This window comes from Galleria mellonella, unplaced genomic scaffold, assembly GCF_026898425.1.
Source record: "Galleria mellonella isolate WM207_F2 unplaced genomic scaffold, CSIRO_AGI_GalMel_v1 utg312, whole genome shotgun sequence".
In the NCBI taxonomy this organism is placed as follows: domain Eukaryota; kingdom Metazoa; phylum Arthropoda; class Insecta; order Lepidoptera; family Pyralidae; genus Galleria; species Galleria mellonella.
The window spans coordinates 7,568,566-7,596,134 of record NW_026442074.1 but is presented as its reverse complement, the minus strand read 5'-3'; the positions used below and the strand labels follow the sequence as shown (position 1 = coordinate 7,596,134).

At 31.8% G+C, this 27,569-nt stretch overlaps 3 protein-coding genes across 3 annotated transcripts; 1 reads left to right on the top strand and 2 right to left on the bottom strand.

Moving 5' to 3' along the window:
* The first annotated feature begins 135 nt into the window (after nucleotides 1–135).
* Nucleotides 136–4,946, top strand: LOC113522052 (fatty acid-binding protein 1-like). Its single transcript, XM_031908490.2, has 4 exons — nucleotides 136–295; nucleotides 2,737–2,903; nucleotides 3,922–4,032; nucleotides 4,589–4,946. Exons 1-4 carry the CDS (start codon nucleotides 226–228, stop codon nucleotides 4,643–4,645), a joined length of 405 nt encoding a protein of 134 aa, XP_031764350.1. The 5' UTR covers nucleotides 136–225; the 3' UTR covers nucleotides 4,646–4,946.
* Nucleotides 4,913–9,785, bottom strand: LOC128200937 (fatty acid-binding protein, muscle-like). Its single transcript, XM_052895993.1, has 4 exons — nucleotides 9,658–9,785; nucleotides 7,741–7,910; nucleotides 6,578–6,688; nucleotides 4,913–5,042 (listed from the first exon to the last, which is right to left on the bottom strand). Exons 1-4 carry the CDS (start codon nucleotides 9,728–9,730, stop codon nucleotides 4,983–4,985), a joined length of 414 nt encoding a protein of 137 aa, XP_052751953.1. The 5' UTR covers nucleotides 9,731–9,785; the 3' UTR covers nucleotides 4,913–4,982.
* Nucleotides 9,786–12,121: 2,336 nt separating this feature from the next.
* Nucleotides 12,122–26,677, bottom strand: LOC113510439 (luciferin 4-monooxygenase-like). The gene is made up of 12 exons (XM_052896067.1): nucleotides 25,593–26,677; nucleotides 24,266–24,431; nucleotides 22,337–22,544; nucleotides 21,585–21,780; nucleotides 20,451–20,573; nucleotides 19,586–19,760; nucleotides 18,530–18,670; nucleotides 17,631–17,765; nucleotides 16,661–16,741; nucleotides 14,727–14,873; nucleotides 13,518–13,683; nucleotides 12,122–12,582 (listed from the first exon to the last, which is right to left on the bottom strand). Exons 2-12 carry the CDS (start codon nucleotides 24,425–24,427, stop codon nucleotides 12,455–12,457), a joined length of 1,662 nt encoding a protein of 553 aa, XP_052752027.1. The 5' UTR covers nucleotides 24,428–24,431; nucleotides 25,593–26,677; the 3' UTR covers nucleotides 12,122–12,454.
* Between the last annotated feature and the right edge of the window lie 892 nt (nucleotides 26,678–27,569).

The following is a 27,569-nucleotide window of genomic DNA, read 5'->3' as shown; positions in this document are numbered from 1 at the left end:
CTGACGTCAACCTTCTTTAGGAAGGTTCCTATTTAAGAAAAATAATTTGGTGGTGAGTGTATAAAGACTTTGTCACAAAAAATAACGATAAAGGAGTCCAGTACACTTACCTGCAGATAAATATAATATATAGATAAAAGTTGAATGCTAAATATAAAGTGGTTGATATTAATTACGATCATTATTTAGTTCACCATTTGCACTGAAACAATCAACTTGCACAAAATGTCTTTCTTGGGCAAAACATACAGAGCCGGCAGTGAGGAAAATGTTGAGGCGTTCGTCAAAGTTTTAGGTAAGAAGTATATTCTTATATTTTGTTAGTTTTTGCCCGCGATGTCCCAAGATTTTGGAAGTGTAAATGCCAATGGAGTAAACTTCTTCCAGATGACGTATCAAGTTGAAACCAGTTACACTAGATTTAGAGTACGACCTTCATGAACATAAAAGTAAAAAGTGCATTCAATTTGTTATACCAATTTTTGAGTGTGCGGAAACAAATTTACATACAGGCAGACAAATAATTCTAAAAAATATTGTTTTGACTTTTATTGGCTTTAGTATTGATTTTCCTTAAATATTGTCTAGTTACAATTTTATTATACGTATAAAGATAATCGTTATGATTATTTTGATATTTTGATAGAACTTAAAAATTGTAAAATATAAAGTTAACATTTTTTATCTTCTACTGTACTTCTCTTTCCGCTATATGTGGGTCTCCCTCTAATTATAAGAGGACGTTTTATTACACAACTACAGCTTTTCTTCTTTTATACTAGTGTTGTGCTTTGTTGTAATCTGACTGAACATATAAAAATCGTTCATTCTCGCTAATTTCTAAAACTGCTCAACAGATTTTAATAATATTTTATAAATGTATATTATTTGCATCAATTTGAGAAATAAGATAAGTTTTCATGCCGATAAGTTAATAGTTTTTATACCTATAGAAAAGTAAAACGTTTCAGAAGCGGGTCTGCTGATCCTTACTAATATTATGTTACCTTATAGTGCTTCAATTAATATCTCAGCCATTACCCGTCCACTGCTAACATACACCTCCTCCATAGACTGCCATAAAGAACGGTCCTAAGTCACCTGCATGACTCTGCAATGTATTTGAGGTCGTCACTCCATCTAGTGGGGGGTCCTACATTGCGTTTGCCCGTACGGGATCGATATTCAAGAACCTTTCTACCTATGGCACCTCAATGGCTTCACCAATTACTATACATGTACTACATAGTCTAGAGAAGGTTATATATAGGCCACTTTTTATCCCGTTACGCAAACAAAGTCGCGGGAAAAACTAGTACCTTATAAAATGTTCTATGTTATATTTAGTGGTTTTCTGTACTTGTTTATATGTTCCCGCTGTTTTATCTACTTTAGTTATCTATAAATAAACATACATACATAGATTAAAGAAATCACAATAACCTATTGTTGCCCCTCAATAACGGGCTTTAAAAATAATTAGCTATTTAAAGCAGTGGGTATTAGCATAATTGGCCTTTAATAGAATTTATCAAATTTACGATGATAAATTACCATATAATTATGCATTAATAATGCTGTCTAGTAGTGGGGGGAAAGGGATTGTTAGCAATGGAGTTTAACAGCCCCATTGCTAGCAATATGCCCGATTAGGTCGACCTCCACGTGGTTCCCCCTGGAAATCATCTTTAACAATTCTTGTTGGATTCGTCACGATGGGCTAACCGACCTGCTCAGTCCTCACCTATCATCCTTCACTGGTGCCCCACCGGTGTATACCGATAGCGCGGGTCGGGTTATCATTCTATTATTACCTATTAAAAAAAAATGCTGTCTAGTAGTTACATAGTTAACGTCCTCATTTTATTATACTTTTTAACCGCAAGATCTTAAATCTGAATTCCGTACCATATCATACCAGCCGTTAATTGTTCACTGCTGAACATAGGCCTCTCTAAATATGGGGGGGGGGGATTGCCAGTAGTTGCCACGCTTGGCAGGCGAGTTGGCAACTACAGTTAGGCGTAGGAGATATTTGAGAGGGACGCTGTTGTCCATTCCTACATTAAGTTACTTTAGTCACTTCTTACGACACCCACGCGAAAGGAAGGGGTGGCCTAATCTATGTACCGGCATTGCGCATAGGAATCTAAATATATACATATATAGGATTATCTGTAATTGGTTATACTGTAGCTGTATGTGTGAATGAGTGTATTTTGACAATCATCATTGCTTGTTTATTTTCCATTTAATAATACATATAAATAGCAGTCAATTATAATTATAGTTATAGTGTACATACAAATGTAAAATTATCTTGTACATAATAAATTTTAAAAGAGTTTCTGACGAATTTTTCTCAGCAGATAACATCCCAATCATAAACAATTTTCGATTTAAAAGACCTAGTAAGCAATTCTGTTTGAATATAATTATTTCTAATCTATTCTATATACATTTATGTTCCTTTTTATGTAAAACAGATAATGATCGAAAATGTTATTACTATATTAAAGCTTAACGCTTTGTGTGTGTGTGCTCTATATTTAATACTAACAAGAAAATATTTTATGTAAGCTCTAAATTTTGTTTTTTCTTTCGTTTATTTATTAAATGAATGTGCAGTGGCAAATAGTCATTGTTATTTATTTGTATAATATCGTGAACCGAATACCAAAAACTAAAGAATCCACGGTATTAGATAATGGTAAATTAAATACGCCATTTTTGTAGGCCTCCCTGCGGAAATGACAGCCAAACTAGTCCAGTACAAGCCCGATCAGAAATTTGAGAAGGACGGTGACGCATACAAACACACAGTCATCACTGCAAACAAGGTTAAAGAAATCAGATTCAAGTCGGGGGAGACTTATGATGATAAACTCAGAGATTTAATTCCGGTAAGTACATATCTTACATCTGTTTAAAACTTAATCAAAATATAATTAAATGAATAATTAATCCTACCAAGAAATAGCCCGCTGCTGTGCAATTTTTTTATTATTTAAGAGTTTCGTCTTATCGGTGTAATTAATTTATGTATTACTTCCATCCAGTTCTTCTCCAGGCCATATCTTGGACCTCCCAATACGACACGACACCTAGTGTCAGTTCATTTATCTGCCCCTTATTCCTCGGTCTTCCCCTTCCTCTTTTGCTGTCTATTTTTCCTTCTAATATGCTCTTTAAAAATCGTCATGTCCAATAATAGTAAGTAAATATCAAACATTATCAATTTATTAAATGTTTCAATTTGTTCCTAATTTCAATTAGAGTGTTTCTGTAATATTTTTTTAAAGTTGGTTAGATTTTTATTAATATAAGTTATAATAAGACATTATAGGAGTATAATGCTTGTGAATATTTGTGCCAACATATATATTGATCAACTAATATGTAAAATAAACGTAAAGTCTTACAATTGACCAAGTTAGTAACTATGCTTGAGAATGGCCAGTGACGAATAATATTTGAGTAGATTTTCGGTATTTTTTTTATGTTTATAGCGTGATTATTTCATATTGATACATTATCTAATTATAAACTGATAAATACGCTGACAAATTATCAATATCCTTAGTGTTGATCTATTTATAAATTGACACTTTATCTCACTTTCCGATAATCGCCGCTTCGATCCTTTTAGAATGTAGATATTTATATATATGGATATCTTTTTTGCAATAGTATTTTTATACGTTTAATATATATACATATATATTTATAAAAAAAGTATTTCTTCAATTATCTTGTACATACTTTCAAAAAAGCTCTGTTTTAAGAGGGACCTAAGTTTTGTTTAAATTCCTTTAGTCGCCTCTTACGACATCCACGGGAAAGAAAGAAAAGCTTGACATTACCCTATATGAATTATAGTCGTAAACATATTTGACCTTTTTTTAATTGAAATATTTACAGGTCAAAATCACCTATACAGTAGATGGTGACACAATAACTCAGGTTATCAAGGATGATGAAGGCAGAAGCGGTACTTTTAAAATGGAATTCTCTGGTGATACAATGAAAGCGGTAAGTTTGTTTTTTTCTATTCAGCTTAGTATGACAAACAAACTGACTACCTGATGACAATTGATAACTGTTACTTATAGACATGAATAGTAACATTGACATAACAGAGTATATTGCGTCGCCCATGATAATTTATGCGATAAATGACACCGCATGAAAAGCCATACGTTGCTATTCTTGAAAATTAAGGTATTATGTCTCTGTATGCTGTAATTTTACTCCCATATCCCACCCTTAAAATCGAGTCACAGCCATGTAATACTTTGTTTCACAACATAAACACAAATGGGACACGACTTTTGTACAAAGGCTCTCTCTGGTAAATTGTCTTAGTATCTTATCTTAGGTTATCTTTTAATTATTTTAAATAGAAATTTTACGGTTACGTGAGCTTACCTATAGATAAATAAATAACGTTATCGTCATTTCAGCCATTATCTGTCTACTGCAGGATATGTCCTGCAGTAGACAGATAATGGCCTCTCCCATAGACTCCACTCCACTGACTCAGTGAATTGAATAACTTACTCTTTAAAAAATATATTCTTCATTTCAGACCGTCACAGCCAGCTTCTGGGATGGAACAGCTGTCAGACATTACTCCGCTATTTAACTACATAAACCATTGTATATAACTGAAAATTGTTCTTTACTGTTATAGGTATTTTATAACTTATGGATAAATTAAAAAGTATTTTTTTTTATTTATAAACATTACTACATGTTTCTATGGCAATGAATTGGAAATACATTCTTTGAAAAAATGTAATTGAAAAATCTGCAAAGAAGACGACAATCACAGAATTGCATAGCTTGCACATTTTGCACTGTAAAATCATATACACATTGTAAAAACTTATATGCAATATAAATAAACTAATTAAATCACATAATAAATTTATTAAATTATTAAATTTTTTCTTACAATATTAAATATTTTCTTAGATAACTTAAGGGATGTACTCGTATGTTCTAACACATTTTCCGCTCCATCCATTTGCTGTTGTGATCTAGAAAGAGAATATTTCTATGGTTTTTATTAAAATAATTATAGGGATCAATCTTATAATAGAATAGTAGACATAATCTGGGGAAAAGGGGATTGTTAGTAATGGAGTCTAATCTCATTGTCAGCAGTATACTTTATCAACTCAACCTTTACGCGTTTCTACCTAAAAACTATCGTCCTTTATTGTTGTGGAACTCTTCACGGTGGGCTAACTGAGCTGCTTTCATCTTCACTAATCATATTTCACTGGTGTGCTGATAGCGCAGGTAGAGTTATCATTCTATTTTCACTCAAAAAAAATACACATAAATTGCGGTGTATTATTGCTGTGTTATACACAGCAATAATATTTAAATTAATAAATAATATAATAAGACAATTTAATTCCGTTGAACTTTCCAACTGAGATTACAATCAGGGTATATTTACAAAGTGCTAAGTAATCATATTAATTCTTACAAATATTATAAATGTAAAAATGAGTTTGTTTGTTTAATATTTCTTGGCTTTTTAACGGTTCAATTATTCATCACAAAATTTGATAGTACACTAGATTTCGATCAGAGAAAGTACTTTATTCTGGGATATCATAATATCCCGATCATTTGGACGAATTCGCTAGTAATTTTTAGTAAGTATGTATTTTTTAGGATATACTGTGACATCAATGAACGTCTGAAGGTAAAATACAAAATGTAAAAACACGAGAGAATTTAGGATATGTTAGTCATAGCCTAACTAATTAACTAGTCCAAGAATCGAAGCTGGGAAATAAAAGTAATGGGTAATGATATTATAAAGCTCTGGAAGCAGCTTTTTTATAATTATAAACTTTAATATGATCATATCAGCTTTTAACTGTCTACTGCTAAACATAAGTCTCCCTCGTAGGGGGTTTTGTTATTGCCATTCCTCGCTCTCCCTTAGTCGCCTCTTACGACACTCATGGGAAAGGAAGGGGTAGCCTATTCTATGACAGGACTACACGGCCAACATCAATAAGTGGGGCGGGGGGGAAAGGGATTGTTAGCAATGGAGTTTGACAGCCTCATTGCTAGCAATATGCGCTATTAGGTCGACCTCCACGTGGTTCCCCCTGGAAACCATCGTGAACAATTCTTGTTGAATTCGTCACGATGGGCTAACTGACCTGCTTCATCCTCACCTATCATCCTTCACTGGTGCCCCGCCGGTGTATACCGATAGCGCGGGTGGGGTTACCATTCCATTATTACCCATTAAAAAAAATGCTGTCTAGTAGTTACATAGTTAACGTCCTCATTTTATTATACATTTTAACCGAAAGATCTTAAATCTGAATACCATACCATACCATACCAGCCAGACATTCCATTATCACCAATAAAAAAAAAAACATCAATAAGTGGCTATAAATTAACGGCGTCAATACTATGTAAATTAATTTTATATATACATAGATAGTTTCAGTGTTTTATATTTTAGAAAGTTCATTAATTGCATTTAAATTTAATTTAAGCTTACAGATATCTATACAATGGAGCTAAGGGACCTTACCGCCGTCATTAGGGTGTCCGTGTACGATCGTACTTGTGTCGATGTTCTTTTATCCGCGTCTGTTTGTAAGTGAATTAAGTTATTTCCATCAAAAGTAATTATTGAATTCACCTGAAAAAAAAAAAACATAACGAAACACATTTTAAATGACAGGAACAAAGATAGTTTATCTTTTTTGTGTCTATTTTATACGATTTTTCCATCAGTTCAAATCAATTTTGATGCTTTCATAAAAATATTACGATTTCATTACATATGAATTTCACTTTATAATATATTATAGAATATACTGTCTGACCCGTGACTAGGACTTTTGAGGACTAAGATATTAATTCTTCTTGTGTCAGAGATTGCATTGTAGCTCCGTTCAAACCTAAACACAAAAAACATGGATCTCTATTTTTTAATAGAGAGAGGTAAAACCTATAAGTAGTTGTACAAGTACAATATTTTGTTTTTTTCTAATAAAAACAAAGTATGATACTTTGCCCCTTTTTTCTAGTGACTACTTATTTATTAGTTTACACTTGATTGCACCATTTACATATACAAAAGTAAATACATTTAATTATAATGGGAATTTTATCGGCCGGTATGATGATAATGATACTATGTAGTACTTAGTCAGAAGAGAATCAGTTAACACTTCATAGTCTCTCTTTATCTACACTATAATATTATATTATAAATAGGAAAGATTTGTATTTTTGTGTGTATGTATGTTTGTAATGAATAAACTCGAAAACTACTTTGCCGATTTCAAAAATTCTTTCACCATTAGAAAGCTACATTCACCCTGAGAAACATAGGCTGTATTTATTGCTAGAAAAGATTAGGAATCCTTACTAAAATTTTAGTAACGTAACTCAAGGTGTAAAAAATGCTATAAAATATCTTTCGTCGCGTGCCCTGCGGAAACTATTGGTGATAGAACAAAAGTATGTTCTACAATATTGAAGAAAATATCAATAACTATAAAAAACTTTGCGATACTATATGTCCAACTATTATCGTTATGTCACAATAACAGCTGTTTAAAATGTTGTAAAAATGTCCACCCGTGCGAAGCCGGGACGGGCCGCTAGTACAAAATAATTAGAAGAAGAGTTAAGTCCATATCTAATGATATTAAGTATGTAAAAAATAAAAAAATATAACAATACCTTTACTCCATCAGGTCTTTCTTCAACAAACTCTTCACCAGGTTTGAAAGTGATTTGTGTATTCTTTAGGCTGGTTTGTGTTGTGAGACTGTACGAATCATTATCGTTACGGGATAATGTGATCACGGGAGTGACTGAAGCGGCGGACATACGAGAAACGAACCCTATTCCTGTTATAGTTATTAAAAATGTGTTATTATTGAAAAGCAATTGTCATTGGCCGTGTAGTCTCGGCATAGAATAGGCCACCCCTTCCTTTCCTGTGGGTACGACTCCCGTGGATATTGTAAGAGCTGACTAAGAGAGGGCGAGGGATGGGCAGCAGCGTTCCTCTTAAAACGTCTCCAAAGCCTCACTGCGGTTGCCAAGCCGCCTGCTAAGCATGGCAACTACTGGCACAACCTCCCAAGAGGGAGGCTTATGTTCGGCAGTGGACGGTTAAAGATTGATATGATATAATAAATTGTCATGAATCACAATTGTCTATATTTCGGGATTGCTCGACAAGATTCGGACTTGATAGGACACAATAGTTTAAAACCTAATAGTTTTACATATAAAATGGAGTTGGGACGGGCAGGACACACCGTAATTTGGTACTAAAATCATATGAAAAAATAATCTGTAACTTAGTAACTTTCTTACTTTTATGCTAAAATCATAAACAGGCCACTTTGTAGTTATATGTCTTAAATCTGTCAAATTTTTAAAACTTTATAATAAGCTCCCTTGTCCCGCTGTGCTGCACTCGTAACAGTAGCGAAACATGCAAATGAATAAGTATTCTTTTTGAGTCCGAAACTAGACAGGCAATCCCGAAGTAAATATTCGAGTAAAGCCGAAATAAATAAATGAACTTATTAAATATGTTAATAGTCGTGATTGTTAGCACATCAAGACTATGAGTGTTTTTTTATAATATCGATACGTAATAAAACAATTTATCATTTAACAATATTTTACGAATTACAAATTTCTCATAATGGCATAACCCTGATTTCACTCTGGTCTCATTCACAGTTGAGTAGAAAAATTCCTGTGCTAAATTGGTCCAACCGAGAAACGAAGAAAAACCTCATTTATATAAAGCGACGGATCTACCGTTACGATGAGGCCATAAATTACATAAAATATTTTACAGTAATTCAAGACCTTTATTGTATGCTAATATAAATTACGTAAAAACTTGTTGAATAATTACTCGTGTCCTCTATAATTACGATTACAGAAAACGTCATTAAAAGAGGTCAAGCAATGTTATAAAAAAATAAACTCGAAAAAAACAATACTTAAATATTTTTTAGTATCTACATCTACAGAAATAACAAACCTACTGTACAAATAAGCAAAATGTTAATAGTAGATATTGTAGGCTCCTTTTTTTATATTAAGTAGATGTATAAAGTCAATCGATAGGGCCGACTAATATGCGAATAGACAGACCTTGTTTATTGGCACATTAATTAGTATCCCATCTCTATGGTTCATGTAATGGCGTTTAATTGCGTGGAAATCGTGGCATTCATTAAGTATCTTAAAACAATTGCCTGGATTATAAATTAAAATAACTTGTTTTCAAAGAAACTAGAAAACAAATATCTGTAAGTACACTAGAACCACAGTCTAAAGAATTTTTCCTTCCAGACAAGACGTCTAATAGACAAGTCTACAATCATCATGTGCATTTCGATTTGTCGAGTTATCGTTTGGGGCATGCCAAAGGCGTCGGTACACTGGTTGTTTTTTACACTATGAACCTATGCCCCTGTTTATGTATTACAAGAATACCTAAACAGGAGCACACATTTTGTTTCTGAGTTGTTCTTCATGTCTATGGGTGACGGTTACAGCTTTTCATAAAGTAGGCTGCCAGCTTGATTGTTACTTTAAGTATCAGAAAAAAATAAACTTACTAACCAAGAAATTTCATATATTCTTCAAAGCAGTCCGAAGTTTTCAACTTATATTTTTTGTCCAAAAATCTTTCCATTTTTATTCTGTCAGAACTATTCTTAACGACATACACTATTTAACTAAATGTAATTATGTATGCTCGCTGTTCAGAATCGCAATAATAAAATTTAGGGATCAGTGAGAAAGTTTCTCGAATTCTACCTTTATTTTAGTTACAATATCTATACACTGGTCCATTAATGAATAAGTTAAAAGTTTGTTATACAAAAAATAATTCTGGATAACAGACCTTTAATATATTCGAAAATAGATATCCGATCGATATTGGCGACATTGAAATGTCTATTATAAAAGCGAAAGATTGTGAGGATATAAACACGAATGGATATTTGTTAAATACTCCTTTACATAAAAACTACTTAACGAAGTTAAATAAAATTTGATACACAAGTAAGTTATATCCTGAATTAGAATGTATATTACTTTATATATTGATTATTGCGGGTAGGATTGCCCGTAGGATACAGCTAGTTTTACAAATATGAAAGTAAGTTTGTTCATTACCTTTTGGCGCCTTGATGACTGAATCAACCAGTATGAATTATACAAATATAATTTCAGACAGAGAAGGATATATACTACTATTTATCTCAGGCTATCACCACATTCCGATCCACAGTCAAAGTCGCGGGTAAAAGCTAGTACAAAATACTGAGCAAATGTGATTTGGCGTGTGTTTGCTAATATTATTGAATAGGTACAACATTAATACACTAAATATATACCTAAGAGTATTTAGATTTTAAATTTACATTAGCAAGCTATGCTTAAGAACATAGGCCTCCCCCCAAAAGGAGGGTTTTGCCAGTAGTTGCCATGCTTGGCAGGCATTGGTAATCGCAGTTATGTTTTGGAAATATTTCAAGATGGACGCTGCTGCCCATTCCTCGCCTTCCTTTAGTCGCCTCTTACGACACCCATGGCAAAGGAAGGGGTGGCCTATTCTATGCCGGGATCACACGGCCAATTAAAGTTAATATAAAATACTAATTTGCCTTTCTTACTGTCTGTCTGTACGAAGCTGAGGTGGATCGCTAGTAAAATATATCATTATTAAGTATAAGGAATCCATTGTAGGAATTAAGAACTCGGCTTGCCCAAATTTATTTAAATAATAACATGTCGTAATTGATGAACAATGAATATACGCTAACGTAAATAATTTTGTTTTGTTTTGATGGTGTATTTAAGAAAAAAATAATTATTTATTATAAACGCATCTAATATTATTAATGTAATACGTACGCATTAATAAAAAATAAAATTAATAAAAAAATTATCAAAATCGCTGAAAGAAATATTATAAATTTATTAAATTTGCTTTGAACTTACATTTCCTTCGGATAGTAATCAGCCCCTAACATAACAGTCGCTTCTCCCCTTTTAGGTGGTAAAGAAGATAAAATGTAATGTAAGTGTAATGTAGGATTAAAGTCACATAATCTTTTATGTAAGTCATTTTGTTGTGAATAGACAATAGAATAATTACCTAATCGAAAACAGTATATTTTAATATCTCTAAAGGGTAAAGTCTTTGTTAAATATTATATTATTATTGTATTTATTGTGTAACGGTAAAAGATGGTAAGGTACTATAGTATTCTAGTCTTGCCAACTAAAAACCTATTATTTATTAACCAGCTCAGATTAATCAAAATAATGATTGATTTATCGATATAAAATCGTATAAGATTTCGAATATAGTCTATAATAGATTGTCGACAGTAGTGATAATTATCGATAGTATCGATTATATTAATAGGTAGTATTGAAAACTCCTTTTGTTTTTATTTTTCTGTTTTTATATTCATATTTATTATCAAATTGCATTGATCTGTCTCGATCGTTCTTGTTTTTTGTTTATTATAATTATTCTCGTACTTTGTTTATTATAATTATTTTCCTTTTTATCTATAGTTTTATTATATCTACTTGTATGAAACCATTATATACGAGTACACACACAAAATACATACAGTCCATACTATCGCCTATAGGTCCTTTAAAACACTACCATCAATTAATTGCAAATAATCGATTATTTCGTATAACTAGCAATTATCGATTATATTGCATAATCGATTTTAGTGATTAATTGATAGCTTCTTTGTCTTTTATAATCAATGAATAATTATTAATCAATTTTATCACATTATCGAATCCAAGATTCATTATGAGATTGTGGTCCCAATCGATTTATCGGTAATAAACACCTGTCTTTAGGCTAACTTTAGACATACTAAAGATCATATAGTAGGTATGATTGGCAATTTTTTGCCAATGTTTATCCAATATTTATTACTTACCATCTTAACTAGGTATAATAATAAGTATAAATAAAACTATTATTTATATTATATTATATAATTTCTATATTGAAAACATTTAATACTATAATAACTACATGTTATTTTAATACTTTTATAAACACTATTATTTTTTTGCTTTCCTTAATTCCATCTATATCGATTTTTTTTTACAACACAGGGGACAAACGAGCATGCCGCTCACCTGATGGTAAGTGACCACCGCAGCTCATGATCACACGCAACACCAGAAGCATCGCAGGTGCGCTGCCGACCTTTTAGATTCTGTATGTTGCCTATTTTGTGCATGATAAAGAGATAGTTATGTTTTTTTTTTAATTGAACTATTGTATATAGCTATAAGAACAATTAAATAATTATTTCATATTTAACTAACTTAAAATTCTCAATAATATTTAATACGATGGCTTATTTCACTCTCTTTCCATAACGAGGACCATTTCCTTTAGTTTCCGTCGATTTAACTTTGTATTGGCGTTAATGGGTAACTCATTCAAAAATATCACCCCTCCTCTCAGTTGTTTATCATCAGATAGCGATGCTGTAAAAAAAAAATAATAATTATGAATGATTAATTAATTGATATCTCTTATTTATTATTTTACTTTCATTTTTTATATTTTTTCTCTTTTCAGTCGACTTCAAAGGGACGTTCTCAATATGGTTGTATAGTTTTTATATTTTTTACTTCAAAACTCGGTCAGTTATAAATCGATTTGAATTTTTTTTTTATCTAAAAGAATATACTTACAAATTGATCCTATAGAAATTTAAACCAAATTGGTTCAATAGTTTAGTTTTATAATCAAAATAACTGGTTTTGCTACAACTGAATGTTTTTTTTTTGTGAAACATATAATAATTTTAAATTACTCTTTTTATTTTTTATATCCTATTCAAGCCTTTCTCTTTTTTATTAATATGCTTTTGAAGGCGGACCAAAGCTGTGATGAAATGGTGCCCAAGTGGAGGGCAAAGAACAATCTATACCAGAACAGAGGTAGACCACCGATTCGATGAGTGCGGGTAGCGGGGAAGTGGTGGAATTGGTTAGCACAGGATAATTGCATAACAAAAAGGAAGCCTATGCCCATGAGTGGTTTAATATGTGCTGAATAAATAGATGGAAAAATGCTTATGATTATAATTACTAATAAGTTAGTTAAAAACATTTCTGTATAGATATTAGGCACTAGGCTTCCATGAAGGAGAAGCTACAAAGTTTTATAAAGATATGAAATGTTGTAAATGGTTATCTGGAAGAGATTGCTTAGCGATTACCTTTTGTATCATTTCTCATTAAAAATTACTGTATTTTTATTTTTATAAATGTTGCAATAAAGTGTAAAATAAATAAGATAGAGAAAAATATAACCATTTTTAGTTTCTACGGATTGCATTCAAAAAGACAGATAACATAACCTTGAAGTATACTGTGACATTTTTTATTTAAAATTTAAAATTGCGTAATCTCACCTTTTACCAAGTCCTTAATTTCTTGCGCTTTTACAGAAACTCCTGGTTTCGGAACTACGCATGCGACCGGTATATCGCCGCATTCGCGATCTGGTATACCGGTTACTGCCACATCAAAGACGCCAGGGTGTTGCCGGATCACATTTTCTACTTCCAACGGGGATATCTATAAAACGAGATATGTAAACTATATATCTGGTGTACCATCTGATGGCGAAAATCGCGTTTAATTTGATGCAATAATTTTTGCGTGATGCCGGAATAAACATGCAGACAAAATTTCTGAAAAATATTGCTTTGGCATCTATATAGATATCGTGTAGTTACAATTTTATTATATTAATATTAGGTACAATTTTATTTATTATATTATTTAAATAAATAAATAAATTGGTAAAATGTGAAACTTTGTAAAAAAAGTTTTGATATTTGTTACTCAATTACGGCTAAATGATTGAACGGATTTCTATGCAATTTTATAATAGGTAGATTATCTTATCACAATATAATATAATTAACACAGGATACTTTATAAGTCGGAAACTGCTAGTGAATTATATTTTCTAAATTGAAATATTTTCTAATTCGAAATTGTTCATAGGTACATAAACAAATTTTATATATTTTATAACTTCATACTTATTTATAGAGATAAGTAATATCCGATATTTATATAATGAGTTCTAGACATTGATATACTGCGACATCGCCCATAGCACTTGGATATCTATATGATTTTCTGTATTGTATATCGAATAACCGATATCTAATATATCTGTTATTGGGCCAATATATGTATAGGTATTGTAACTACAATATATAGATATTACTAAATATTACCCATTCTTACTTATTTACCGTTTAGTTTTTTTATAACTGTTTTTTTATTACATCAATTTCTTTACTGTTTTATATCATTACCTATTGCCTTTTACCCGTGACTTCATCCTCGAACTATGTTTATTGGTCATAGCCTATGTCTATCATATATATATATATATATATATATATATATATATATATATATATATATATATATATATATATATATGAATCCAATTTCGCACGAATGGATAAAATTTTTGAAAATAATATATTCAGTGTATGTTATCATTATAATTTGATTTTATCCCCTACAGATAAACAAACAAAAAAATCTTTCCTCTTTATAACATTAATAAGGGTTCCTTCTGTATATTGTATATTTACCTGATTATTTCTGTATTTTAATAATAATTTAATACGCTCCGTGAAGTAAAAGTTCCAATTGTCATCTCTGTAGAAGGAGTCTCCAGTTCTGAACCAGCCATCCTCGCTAAAAGTTTCTGCTGTTGCCACAGGATTGTTGTAGTATCCCTAAATAAAAAAATAAATAAAAAAAAAAAAAAACAAAACCTAGTCTCAGTATATGCACACGAAGATCTTTCATATACAATAGGCTTAATGTGTATTGTTTCGGTTCAGAAATTTAATAAGAATGTTTATAAAAAAATTACTTTAATTGTGGCAAAACCGGTTGTTTTGATTTAAAAAGTAAACTACTGAACTGTATTTTAAAAAATTCTATAGAAGTAATCTGTAAGTATATCCTTTCAGATAAAAAAAAATTCCAAATCCGTCAACTGATGGAGTTATGAAGTAATAAACATTAAAAATACAACAAAATTGAGTACCTCCCTCTTTTTAAAGTCGATTAAAATAGTAAAAAATCGTAAAACTTTTTTAAGTATGAAGACCGACGATCTAACAAAATTTCTATGAATCCTACTTATTATTATAAATGCGAAAGTTTGTAAGGACAAATGGATGTTTGTTATCATTTGTCGTAGAAACTACTGAATGGATTTAAATGAAATTTTTATACACGAATAGGTTATATCCTAACATGGAATTTAAACAACTTTACATACTGATTCATGCGTGTAAAACCACGGCGTACAGCTAATCAGTAATATGTATCTTTAGGAAACATTGCGTTACGTCAATAATTTAAATGAACAGACAATATCATGATTGAAGCGTTTATCAAGTATACAAACGATATGACAGCGATGTACGTGTATTGTAGTTGTTATCGACGTCCTTCAAAATGTTAATAAAATTGACAATCACTGCAATTGAACTTGTAAAATTATCAGTGAATATTGTACATCACTAAATACGTCAATGTCGTATTGTAAAACATTTCCGGCCTTTGCTTTACAAAGACTTACAAAGACTTTACCTATATTGGTAGATGACTTAATAAGTTTATATAAAAATAAACAGATACCCCGTCTCATGACATCTATCCTTCAAATCATTGATACATACTCGTATCTAATTATTTATGAATTTATCCTCCACACTATTAAAACACTATAATTACATCAAGATGGATTCAATTATAGACATATTTCAAGAAAAATATTACCTGAAATGAAATTATAGAAATTAAAGATGGGCTAAAAGGATATACAAAGCCGTAAACATATCACAAAAAAAATGTCTTATTATGTAAGAAAATTCATTATTAACATCATAATGAGCCCACTGCAGTCCGCTGTTAGTTCTAGTCTTCTTTTAAGACATTCTTAATTTCTTTTTTAAAATTGTTGTATAAGAAAATTGCAATTGGGCAATTACAAGCAACTGTTCTTTCAGTGTGTGTTATGGTTGCAAAATTACTGAGGGCCTACCATGAAATGTTTTCCGAAATTTCATAGCCGAACGAAACACAATTTTGATGTTATAATTACATAATATATATGGTTTAAAAATATTAAAAATGTTAAAATATGGTTACTTTGGACTTTTATAGTGGGATTTATGACGAACGAAATGTTAAGCTCCATTTACTGGGCCGATTTCGGTGTGAACAAAAATATGAAGTTGAGCCCAAAATTTCAGAATGTCATGTCATGGTAGACCTACTGGGATCGAAGGTACGTAAATGTTAATGGGAATGTAAGTGACATTAAGGAATAAGCAACACATGTGGAGTATTGTGTCTCTGATGGTGTTCATGTTACGACGGTTTTCAAATTTCCATCAGTCAGCTTATTTACTAATTCAAGATATATGAATAACTTTAATGCTCATAGACATATAAGATAGATAATTATATAAAAATAAGAATAATTTGATATATTCAAATGTCTTACTTTGAACAATCCTAGTGATTTCACCCAGAGTTCTCCCGGTACGTTTGGTTCCAATATATCTTCATTATCTTGATTTACCAACTAAAAATGAAATTAATATTATTAAAAACAGGTTAAGAACACATATTTTTATTTGTATCATGACTGTGGCAAACGGCTTTCAAAAAAATTCTTAATACATGATTGACGTTGACGTTGATTGAAGTTGAAATAAATAAATAAAATACAGTTTATTATTATTTTTTTATTTGTTTTCTTTAAGTAAAATTTATTAGCAGTATTTTGAATATATCTTCCCTTTATTGCTTTTTTCTATTCTTAGGAATATACTAAAATATCGGCTAATAATGGAAATTAAAATCTCTACTTTAAAATAACGTAATAATTTCGGAGGGAAGGATTGTTGATAACGTGGAATAGCAACTCAATTGCTAGTAATGTCAGATTGATCTCTTTGCGGTCTCCCTGGAAACTATCGTGCTTGATTCCAGGTGAATGATGAGATGGGTGGGTTGTTGAGTTCCCTAAAATATGGTTGAGCGCAATGATGGCCGGCTCATTCGTCATACTCATGAAAAGATGCTACTTGTGCGGACTGATCTGCTCATGTTTGCTGATTTATTTTCCATTTAATAATACATATAAATAGAACATAATTCTAACTATGCTCACAGCAGTCACGCAAATGGAAAATTCTTTCATACATAATAATTTGAAAAGAGTGACTATTGAGTTTCTTGCAGAGTTTTCTCAGTAGATAACAAAATCCTGAACTCAACAGTAAAATCATAAAAAAATAATGATTTAAAAGAGCTTGTAAATAAGTTCATTTGAATAAAGATTATTTCTATTTTATTATATTAAAACAAATATCCATAGCCATGTTTATCAGTAATATAGTATAAATCGGAAAACAAATAAAAATATAAAAATAAATCAAATAAAAAAAAAATAATAACAAACAACTTACCCGGCACTGTGTATGCCCCAATGGTTGTCCAGAAGAACCTCGTGGAGCATTATCACCAAAATGGTGAATCAATCCAACACCACTCAATTCACTTAATCCATAAACATTTAGCACCTCCGTCTCTGGTATTATTGACTGATAAAAAATAATTATTAATAATTGATACCATTGGTAAATACAAATAACATAATTTAAGCTACATCATCATCATCATTTCAGCCATTTTCTATCCATTGCTGAACATAGGCCTCCCCCATGGACTGTCATAAGAAACGGTCCTGAGCCACCGGCATCCACTGATTCTCTGCAATGCATAATTTAAGATTATGTTACCTCCATTAAAATTTTAAAAATTTTTAATATAAAAGCTGGTAAGTGAATAAATTGAGTTATGTTAACTATTATATTATTTTCGTTATAATGGAATAAGCTCCCTGTCAAAGTTTCTCCAAGAGGCTACATCATGGGGTTCTTCAAAAAAGTAGTAATGAGGTTTCTTCAGGGTCGGCAACGCACGCGTAATAACCCTGGTATTGCAGGCGTTCTTAGGCTACGGTAACCGCTTCCCATCAAGTGGTTTGTTTGCTACCTCAGTGGTATTAAAAATATCACTTATTGTATTAGTATTATAGACATTGTCTAATTATAATTGTTACTTTTTATTATGCAACTTAGAAAGGGAATCAAGCTGACGGCCCACCTGATGGAAAGTGGTAAAGTGGTAACCGTCGCCTATAGACATGAACTATGGAAACAACAGAGTAGGTATACTGTGTCGATGACACCCCTAATGTGTGGCCATCTCTGAGCACTAAGGTATTATGCCTCTGTACCCTGTAATTTTATTGCCAAATTGTCCTTCAAATCGAAACACAGTGCCATGCAAATACAAAACTTACCTTTATTTCATCTATAAGGGTCTGTGGCACTGCACTGCCACCTATTAGAATGATGTCAAAGCAAGTAAAATCACAATTGTCCCGGTCTCCAGGCCGAAATAACGTAGCTGCGAACGTTGGTGATATTAACAAGAAGGATGGCTGGAAAATAATTATAATTTATTAACAATCTTTATTCCATTCAATAATATATTTAAAAACTAAAAATCGACTACAGAAAAATCACGTCCTAAAATGTATAAATAAGAAAGTATTTTTATTTGAAATTGTTATGTAAAGACTATTTTATTTTTATAAACAATTTACACATAATACTATACATGTATATTAATGGATTAATTATATATGTATATTGATAGATAGACTATTGTTTTCTCCAAAAGATTACATTAGTAAACTTATTAAAAAAAAATATAATACAAATAATTACAAGAAAAGATTACATTGAGAAAACAATCGGCCTTATCGCTAAGAGCAATCTCTATCAGGCAACCTTTGGATAGAGAAGAACAATTATAAACAGTTTGACCGGAGGCACGAAACTGTTCGTTTTTTAAATATATATAAAGATAAAATATGTAAAATAATGTGAATGTATAAACGTACATTTTAACTTATTGATACATACTTAAATAAATTCATATAAATGTATAAATACATATACATATAAATACGAAAAGATACGAATACCCATATATATGAAGTAACAAAATAAAAAAAAATAAAAAATTAAAAGAATGTGAGTATACTCAACAAATTACAAACATGACAACTTGTTCACACGAAAATTCTTAACTTATATAAACTTACTTAACTCATTTTTTTATGCATCTTTGAATGGCAAAGACGTTGACGGCCCACCTGATGGAAAGTGGTAACCGTTGCCTATAAACAGTAACATGGACATAGCAAGGTATACTGTATCGTCCAAGATACTAAGGGCTAAGATGTCATGCCTGGCCTAGTAACATAATAAATAATATTGAAATATATTAAAGCATTACATTCTTGAAATACATACATATAGTATAAATTATTTTAACATGTAATACTTACTCTATATGTATTTATTAGGTGGTATGTGTGTTGTTGCGTCAAAGCAAGCGAAGTCTGAAGTCTTGTGAACCTGAATATTGGAGACATCAGAAACATTGCGATAGCTGTCAACCATTGTAAAGGAGAAACCACTACAGCTAGTCTGGTTGGTGCCGGGAAAGTGTCAAATTTACTCCTGAGGAAAAAAACTGTATTAAAAATATGTTGAGAAATTTTATTACAACATATGTTTATGTCTAAATGAAAGAAATTTAATCGTGATAAAGATAAAAGGAGTTTAAAATAATACATTTCATTAGGTATAATAAAATCTATAGATTTTAACATAAAATCAATACATATAATAAAATCGTAACCGGTCGCTGTCTGTACATGGAAGATATATAAGAAAAACTATTAAAGAGGGGCTTTATGAACGCGATAGAACCCTAAACAATGATTTTCAGAATTTTTGTCTGTTTGCCTATACGTTGTCTACATTTGTGCACGCTAATCTCAGAAACGGCTTAACTAATTTAAATGCGGTTTTCACTAATGCGTTTTGGTTTGCTCTACTTAACATTTAGTGTTTGTTTAATTTCAATCAGTTCATAAATAAGAAAAAATATATCAATCTAAAGAACCATACAAAAAAAAATGCTATAAAACAACCGATTAGTTGAATTGATTGAAACTTTATTTATTATACGTATTGATTTTCGAAAATTCTGTCTACTCGTGCGAAGTTGGGTCGGATCGCTAGATACTCGTAGTAATAGACATATTACATTGAGTAAACATTTATTCATTTAAGAATTTTTGTTAAACACTATTTAGATAGTGTTATAAGTTATTTTTGTAGTAAGACAGAATCTTAAAATCTCACCATATGTACGGGAATGATGAAATTACATTCTTGTGTGTCACCACTGCTGCCTTGGGTAAACCAGTGGTGCCACTAGTTGATACCAGAAATGAAATCGTCTCGCTCGGATCAAAATTGGCAACCCTAAAATTGTAGAACACTAAATTGTTTGTAAGGAACAAGTTATCCATTCATTAAGTTCATAAAATGTGTTATTTATTTATTTGCTACACTTTATTGAATTAATACTGATAAATAATATACGTGTAGAAAAAATATTGAAGCGATTGCAAGTACCTACAAAATGCGATCTTATTACTAATGTATCTTGTTATTTATTTAAACTTTATTAATCAATAAAGCGTACAAAGTACGAACTTGAAGCTAATGACTTCTTCATCGGCATAACCTTAGAAAGTGTAAAGTATTATTTTAATCATTTATACATGTATTTAAAATTCAATGCACAATTATATAAATAAGTGTAAATATGGTGAACTTAACACCTTATGGCATTCTCTACCAGTCAACCATGAGGCAAGCAGAAAATTTGTAAGCGGTGCATTTCCTACTAATATAACTATAAATATTGTTACTATTATTATTGTTATATATATATATATATATATATATATATATATATATATATATATATATATATATATATACAACTATAATACTAGTGATGACAGATTAGAACAGTAGATAAAAGAATATAACGCAGAAAAATATATTTTTATTTATACTTTATAACTAATAATATATATAATTAAAGATTATTTGTGTAGAGTAGAAACTAAGGTCGACTTATCTAGACATTTGTTCGTTATCGACAGTACGTACCATATAGTAGATAGGCAAGTAAACTATTTACTATATTTACTATTTCTATATTTCCCTACTTTTTTGAGTACATCAAACAAACTTATGGCGCCTCACACCCACACTTCCAGACGCAATAGTCAGAAGTAAATATAACTTGTAAGAAGTTGTAGGATTATCATAATCATCATTTTAGCCTTTATTTATTCACTGATGAACATAGGCTGCCATATGGACTGGTACTGAGCCACATGCACTCCCCGTAATATATTTGAGGATTTTTAGTAACATAATTTATATAAAATAATAAATTAAATTTAAGTAAATATTTACTCGAAATCTTCTACTTTAGATTCGCCGCCATATTGTTTTAAGAAATCGGAGAAATTACAATAATCTCCTTTGTCGAACGTTATTATTTTCGTATCTAAATTCAAGCCTTTGAGAGCCGTGTCCACGTCATGGGCTTTTTCGTTCTGACAGAATACTATTTTTGGCTCGTCCGCCCTGAATGTTTCTTGCAGTTCCCCTGAAATGAGTATTTATCATTTTTTATTTTACGATTTTTTTACTTCGAATAGCAAACAAGCTGACGATCCACCTCATGGAAAGTGGTAACTGTCGCCTATAGACATGAGCAGTACCATGGACATAATAGACTATACTATTTCGCCCATGATACCCCCCATGCGTTGCCATTCCTGAGGACTCAGGTCTTATTCCTCTGTACCCAGTAAATTCACGCCATATCGCACCCTTCAAACCGAAACACAGCCATGCAAATACAGCTGCTTCACGGTTGAAACACGAATGAGACAGAAGTACCCATAAGAAGTAGTATTATTTCTAACATTTTTTTGTGCTACTATAGTGGTAAACAAGCAAACGGCCCTTCTGATGTCACGCATGCGTTGCTGACCCTTGATTCGACTTCACGTTGAAGTCTTCTTCAAGGTGAACACAGTGTTTACACAAAGTTGCAGTGTTTCTCCTCTCATTACATAGTATATTAAATTACCGTAGTCCAGTTATAAATAAATCCTTTTTTAAACATGGAGATGTCTTAAAACACGATAAATACTTACTGACACCAAATGTTCTATCGACAGGTGCCACCGCAATTCCAAGGTACAAGCCAGCATAAAATGGAATAGATATATTTATATGATTAGGACCCAGCAGGATTATGACGTCACCGGTTTTCAACCCCAAGTTCTTCAATGAGTTGGCACAGCGCACCGACCGCTCCAAAACCTCTTTGTTTGTAATCGATTCTCCTGTCCCTCCATCGATCTAGGGAATTGAATGATTATTATGTTTGACTATGTTTATATATTTGACTTGTTCTAATGGTTACCTATCAATATCAAGCTGTTAGGGGGAAAGAGACAATTAGTAATTAGGATCTAACAGCTCCGTTGCTAGCAATGTCAGATCGACTTCCACGCGGATCTCCCTGGAAACCATCTGAATTATTCAATAATTCATAAATGATTCGTCACTATGGGCCAACTGACCTATTTCATTCTCATCTATTATCAATTCACTGGTGATCCGCCAGTGTATACCGATAGCACAGGCGAAGTTACCATTCCATTATCACCTGAAGGCCTACCATGAAATGTTTATCGAAATTTCGGAGCCGAACGAAACACAAATTTGATATTAAAATTACATAATTCTTACCGTTTGGAAACATTAAAATATTATTCCTATGGACTTTTAAGTAAGATTTATGACGAACTAAATGTTAAGCTTCATTTACTGGGCCGATTTAGGTATGAACGAAAACACGAAATTGATTCCGAAACTTCGGAATTTCATTTCATGGTAGGCCCCCTGATCATACAAAGCAACTTCACTACGTAGATCGTTAGTTGCGTAAAATTGTATTGTGTTATGTGTTCGTGAGTTGGTGAATATATTATTATTGATATAAAGGAAAATATATAAACCTTTTATATAAATAAATATACAGATGCCCGCAAATATCTGTAAACACTATGTGTAACTGTATGAGTACACTATAATAACTAGATATTATTTAATATCAATATAAATTGCAATAAAATATATATAATCATGCTCTTGTCTCAATAATGAAGGAATTAAAGAAAAAAATCCTAATGGCCAGCTCTTCGATTGTTATTTGCTGTGTTATGCCAGTAGACATCCATTATAACATTATGGAATGTTAATAAAAAATTTGAAATAGTATCCAAAAAATGTCTGCATTAAAATAACATAGCTACTAGGCATGGGTAATATACCGATCCGATATCTATATATTTGGTTCCTCTGGACATTGATGGCGGAGAAAAGGTGATCACCAATTTTAATATCGCCTATATCAGTCAGATATCTATTTTCAAATATATAACTCTGTTATCCAATATTATAGTTTGGAAAACAGACTTAACATATTCGTTATTAGCCAGTATATGGATATTGTAACTAAAACATATAGATATTGAACTATATATTTTACCAACTCCTAACATCACTGGACATCACTGGGGTCGATTCTGGGACGCCATTTCAGTAAAGCTACTTCTAATATTAAAATTTACATTAAATATGGTTATTATGAATCTAGTTATTAATAATCGAAGTATGAATTTTTTAATGGATGATAACGGAATGGTATCTCCTTTTTCCTTATCAGTATACGTATAAGTACGTGAAAGTAAAAACAGGTCAGTTCATCTTTCGTGACGGATGCATTTAGAATTGAGGTATCAGCCATTAATTGCCTACTGTTGAACATAGACTTCCCCATAAGAGGGCTTTTGCCAGTACTTGCCACGCTTGGCAGACGGGTTGGCAACTGCAGTTTGGCTTTTAGTGATGTTTTAAGAGGGACACTGTTGTCCATCCCTCCACAATAAACTCCCTTAGTCTTATGACTCTTTAGAATTAACCACGAATATTTCCTGTAGAGACCGTATGGAGGTCGACCTGATATGTTAATAATGTGGCCACTAGTTCCCGCTACTAATTGCAAATAATCTTACCATTGTCACTAAGTCAGGATCGTCCTTGAAGCTCTGCAACAGGACCTTCCCAAGATGGTACCTGTCGTTAGGATTTCCAGACTCGGCTACTACACGAGACGTCAGCTCGTTCATGAACCAGTGTACTGAGTTGTTGATATTATATCTCTGTCGTTTCGGCATTTTTCTAAATTTAAACACACATATAGGTAAGTAAGTACTCGAAGAATTTGTTTTTAGATTGTTACTTTCACTAAATTTATTTATTTTATTATGGTTAATATTTTAATAGCATCAAAAAAAACTCTCTGATACTTTATGATGAATATAAAAGCGAGTTTGTTTGTTTGTGACCTCGTGGCGTCTTAACAACTCAATGAATCGACACGGAATCTGGGATGGAAAGAATTTATACTGGTCACACAAAGTCGTGGGTAAACACTACTAATATATAAAATGTTATTATATAACAATCGCACTGAAATTCTTACTAATACTTTGTTCTGAATAAAAAGTTATATGGGGGGGGGGGGGACATACAATTTGATAAAAGAAAATTTAAGAAATCTTCATATATGATTATACCATGTTCGTATAAGCTAACCTCCAAAATGGCTTAATCGGTTTTAATGTAATTTTGTAAATTTTATTTATTTATGTATATTATATGTTCTAACTTGAAAGTTAGGATATTTTACTCTGAAAAGAAAAAATGAACCCGGTTGATGCTATAGTGAAGAAAACGACGTTTACCAGGCCAACTAATAATAATAAAATATATTACAAGACGTGTATGTATACGTATATATGTATTACATAATATATGTTATGAAATATTTATTACATAATACAGAATTAAAAACAAACTTTGTATCTTCAACTGCGCTTTTTTACAAATTTTTGCATTTTTTTTTACAAAAATTGCAAAACATGCGTCTAGGATTCTGGTTATAAACCAGGTACATTTATACACACATATTTAGCATACAAAATAAAACGAGAAAAAATATTAGTTCGAGCAAAAATTAATATGCAATTTTATTTCACAGATTTCTATGAAAATTAATTGGCAATTGACAGTCATAATTCATGCGGACTAATTACTTGGCATCATTATACATATATTTCTTCTTCTTCATTGCCTCTTTTTAATTGGTTAATTATAATATCTAAAATTAATTATAATTCATTATACATTATTTACGATACCCAATTTATTGTAGCAAGCATATGATGTAAGTATAGAAAAATATTGCATTGTAACAAATTTATATCAAATTTAATGAAACAATTAAATAAGTAATTATTACAATTTTATAATTAAAGGAATTTTATTAATATTACTTACATTACGTTTACAAATACTGCGATAGGTACTAATTAAATGTTATAATAACTGAATTTTTAAAAGACTACACAGTTATCAATATATTTTATCTAAGATTTTATCAAACGACTACTTGGGACTGTGTTTAAATCTCTAATGAATACGTCTAGATGTTTTCAAATAATATAAACATTTGGGTTAAAAGATAAAATATACATCTGTATATAAAAGACAAACTAGTAAATCTAGTAATATGATTATTACATGTATACATTAGGATTTAAAATAAATTGTACATTTGATATCATTCATTACTGTATTAGAATTAGAATTTTTTATAACGCCTAAAAAATATTATTCTATAAAAAAGTAAATAAACACCAAAATTAAATATTAATACATTGAATGCCGAGATATAAATCTATGCCTTTCCATACGAGCACTGTCAGGGAATGTAGTCCGATACTACTGTGTTCTGAGGGGGCCTGTCGGAAAATGTCGTCGGCACGTACAGTCGTAGTGTATTCCTGTGGGGCAGTTTTGGAAAATGTGTTTGGCATTAGCGTATTTCGGTGAGGACGTGTCGGACAACGTATTCGGCACTAGTGTATTCCGGTGAGGTCATGTCGGACAATATATTCGGCATTAGTGTTTTCCAGTGGGGTCGTGTCGGACAATGTTGTCCGAAACTAGTGTGTTCGGTGAGGCCGTGTCGGATAATGTGTTCGGCACTAGTGTATTCCGGTGGGGTCGTGTCGGACAATATGCTCGGCATTAGTGTATTCCGGTGGGGCAGTGTCGGACAACGTTGTCCGGTACTAGTGTACTTTAATAGGGCCACGTCAGACAATACCTCGACGATCTGACCAAATATTCAAATGTTCAAACATCTCGTTTGAGCCATTAGTAATTAATTTAAGACAGTATTGCATACAGCATGATCTGTGCGGCCCCATATAATAAAATGATCATTTTGATACCTTTTAGAAAATTACATTTTTTTTTTCTAAAAATATTTTGCTTTTCTCGACGATTTTATCCAACTCTAGGTATAATTAAATAATGTCTATTACATACATATGTAACGGGAAATTAATGAACTCACTACTTACTACTTTACTACACTACTAGTTGGAAACGACAACAACACAATGTGTTTTTGTCGTTTCCAACTTCATACAGAAGTCTTCTTCAGGGGACGTTTGGCGCTTTACGTCACAGCGTCTCACTTCGCACTGACCCCCACAGTGCAGCCCGTATCAGCTAGCACAGTGATTCGCAGCTCGCATAGCCCGTGATGACTTCGGTGCGGGTGGGGTCGCGGCGGAGATAGCGGTGACCGGAAACAATAGTGTTGTCGGAGATGAGTAGCTATATCTCGTGTAGTTATTGATGATTGTGAAGGACTCTCTTCTTCGCTACTACTCTCTTCTGAGTTATTTAACATACTCTGATACACAAAACTCACTGTTTCTTCTTTCCCTAATTCATGTAGTTATTTTCAGCATCCTTGAAGTTGAGGCAAATCCATCCTTTGTCTCTATTAAAATTAGGGTGACGACCGTTGCAAGGAATGAACAGCTTCTCTCTCGCTAAGACTCGGGCCTTGTTAAAATGTATATAGTAATGTCACACCGGACGACAAAGCGTGCTTCGGTATAGCGGAACTATCCGTGTTTAGGTACACTCTTCATCTTAGTTGATATGCTCGGCCAGCCTTGTCGATACATTTCTCTTTGTCTCACCTATGTAACATTTACAGCAATCACATGGAATTATATAAACTCCGGGAGTCTCCCAGTGAGTCTTTGTCTTTTGGAGATCGCAACAATTCCCTGAATTGTGCGAGGGTACACAAACGTAGCGAGTTCATTAATTTTCCGTTACATATACAGGGTGTAAGGGACAGGTTGGTAAAAATTGAAACAGTGAATTCAGACTATTATTTTAAACTGAAAACCAGTAGAAATTCTTTTCGGAAAATTTCAAATTGTTTAT

What these genes read in the sequence shown, in the direction of transcription:
- LOC128200937 (XM_052895993.1), bottom strand. Translation starts at nt 9,730, where the DNA reads ATGGAAAGATTTTTGGACAAAAAATATAAGTTGAAAACTTCGGACTGC. An exon ending in AGAATATATGAAATTTCTTG is followed by an intron (nt 7,911 to 9,657) that starts GTTAGTAAGTTT and finishes TAACTATAACAG; the next exon opens with GAATAGGGTTCGTTTCTCGT. An exon ending in CGGACACCCTAATGACGGCG is followed by an intron (nt 5,043 to 6,577) that starts GTAAGGTCCCTT and finishes TTCTCTTTCTAG; the next exon opens with ATCACAACAGCAAATGGATG.
- LOC113522052 (XM_031908490.2), top strand. Translation starts at nt 226, where the DNA reads ATGTCTTTCTTGGGCAAAACATACAGAGCCGGCAGTGAGGAAAATGTT. An exon ending in GGCGTTCGTCAAAGTTTTAG is followed by an intron (nt 296 to 2,736) that starts GTAAGAAGTATA and finishes CCATTTTTGTAG; the next exon opens with GCCTCCCTGCGGAAATGACA. An exon ending in AACTCAGAGATTTAATTCCG is followed by an intron (nt 2,904 to 3,921) that starts GTAAGTACATAT and finishes AAATATTTACAG; the next exon opens with GTCAAAATCACCTATACAGT.
- LOC113510439 (XM_052896067.1), bottom strand. Translation starts at nt 24,427, where the DNA reads ATGCCGAAACGACAGAGATATAATATCAACAACTCAGTACACTGGTTC. An exon ending in CGATAGAACATTTGGTGTCA is followed by an intron (nt 21,781 to 22,336) that starts GTAAGTATTTAT and finishes TACTCATTTCAG; the next exon opens with GGGAACTGCAAGAAACATTC. An exon ending in CCCTTATAGATGAAATAAAG is followed by an intron (nt 17,766 to 18,529) that starts GTAAGTTTTGTA and finishes ATTTTTTATCAG; the next exon opens with TCAATAATACCAGAGACGGA.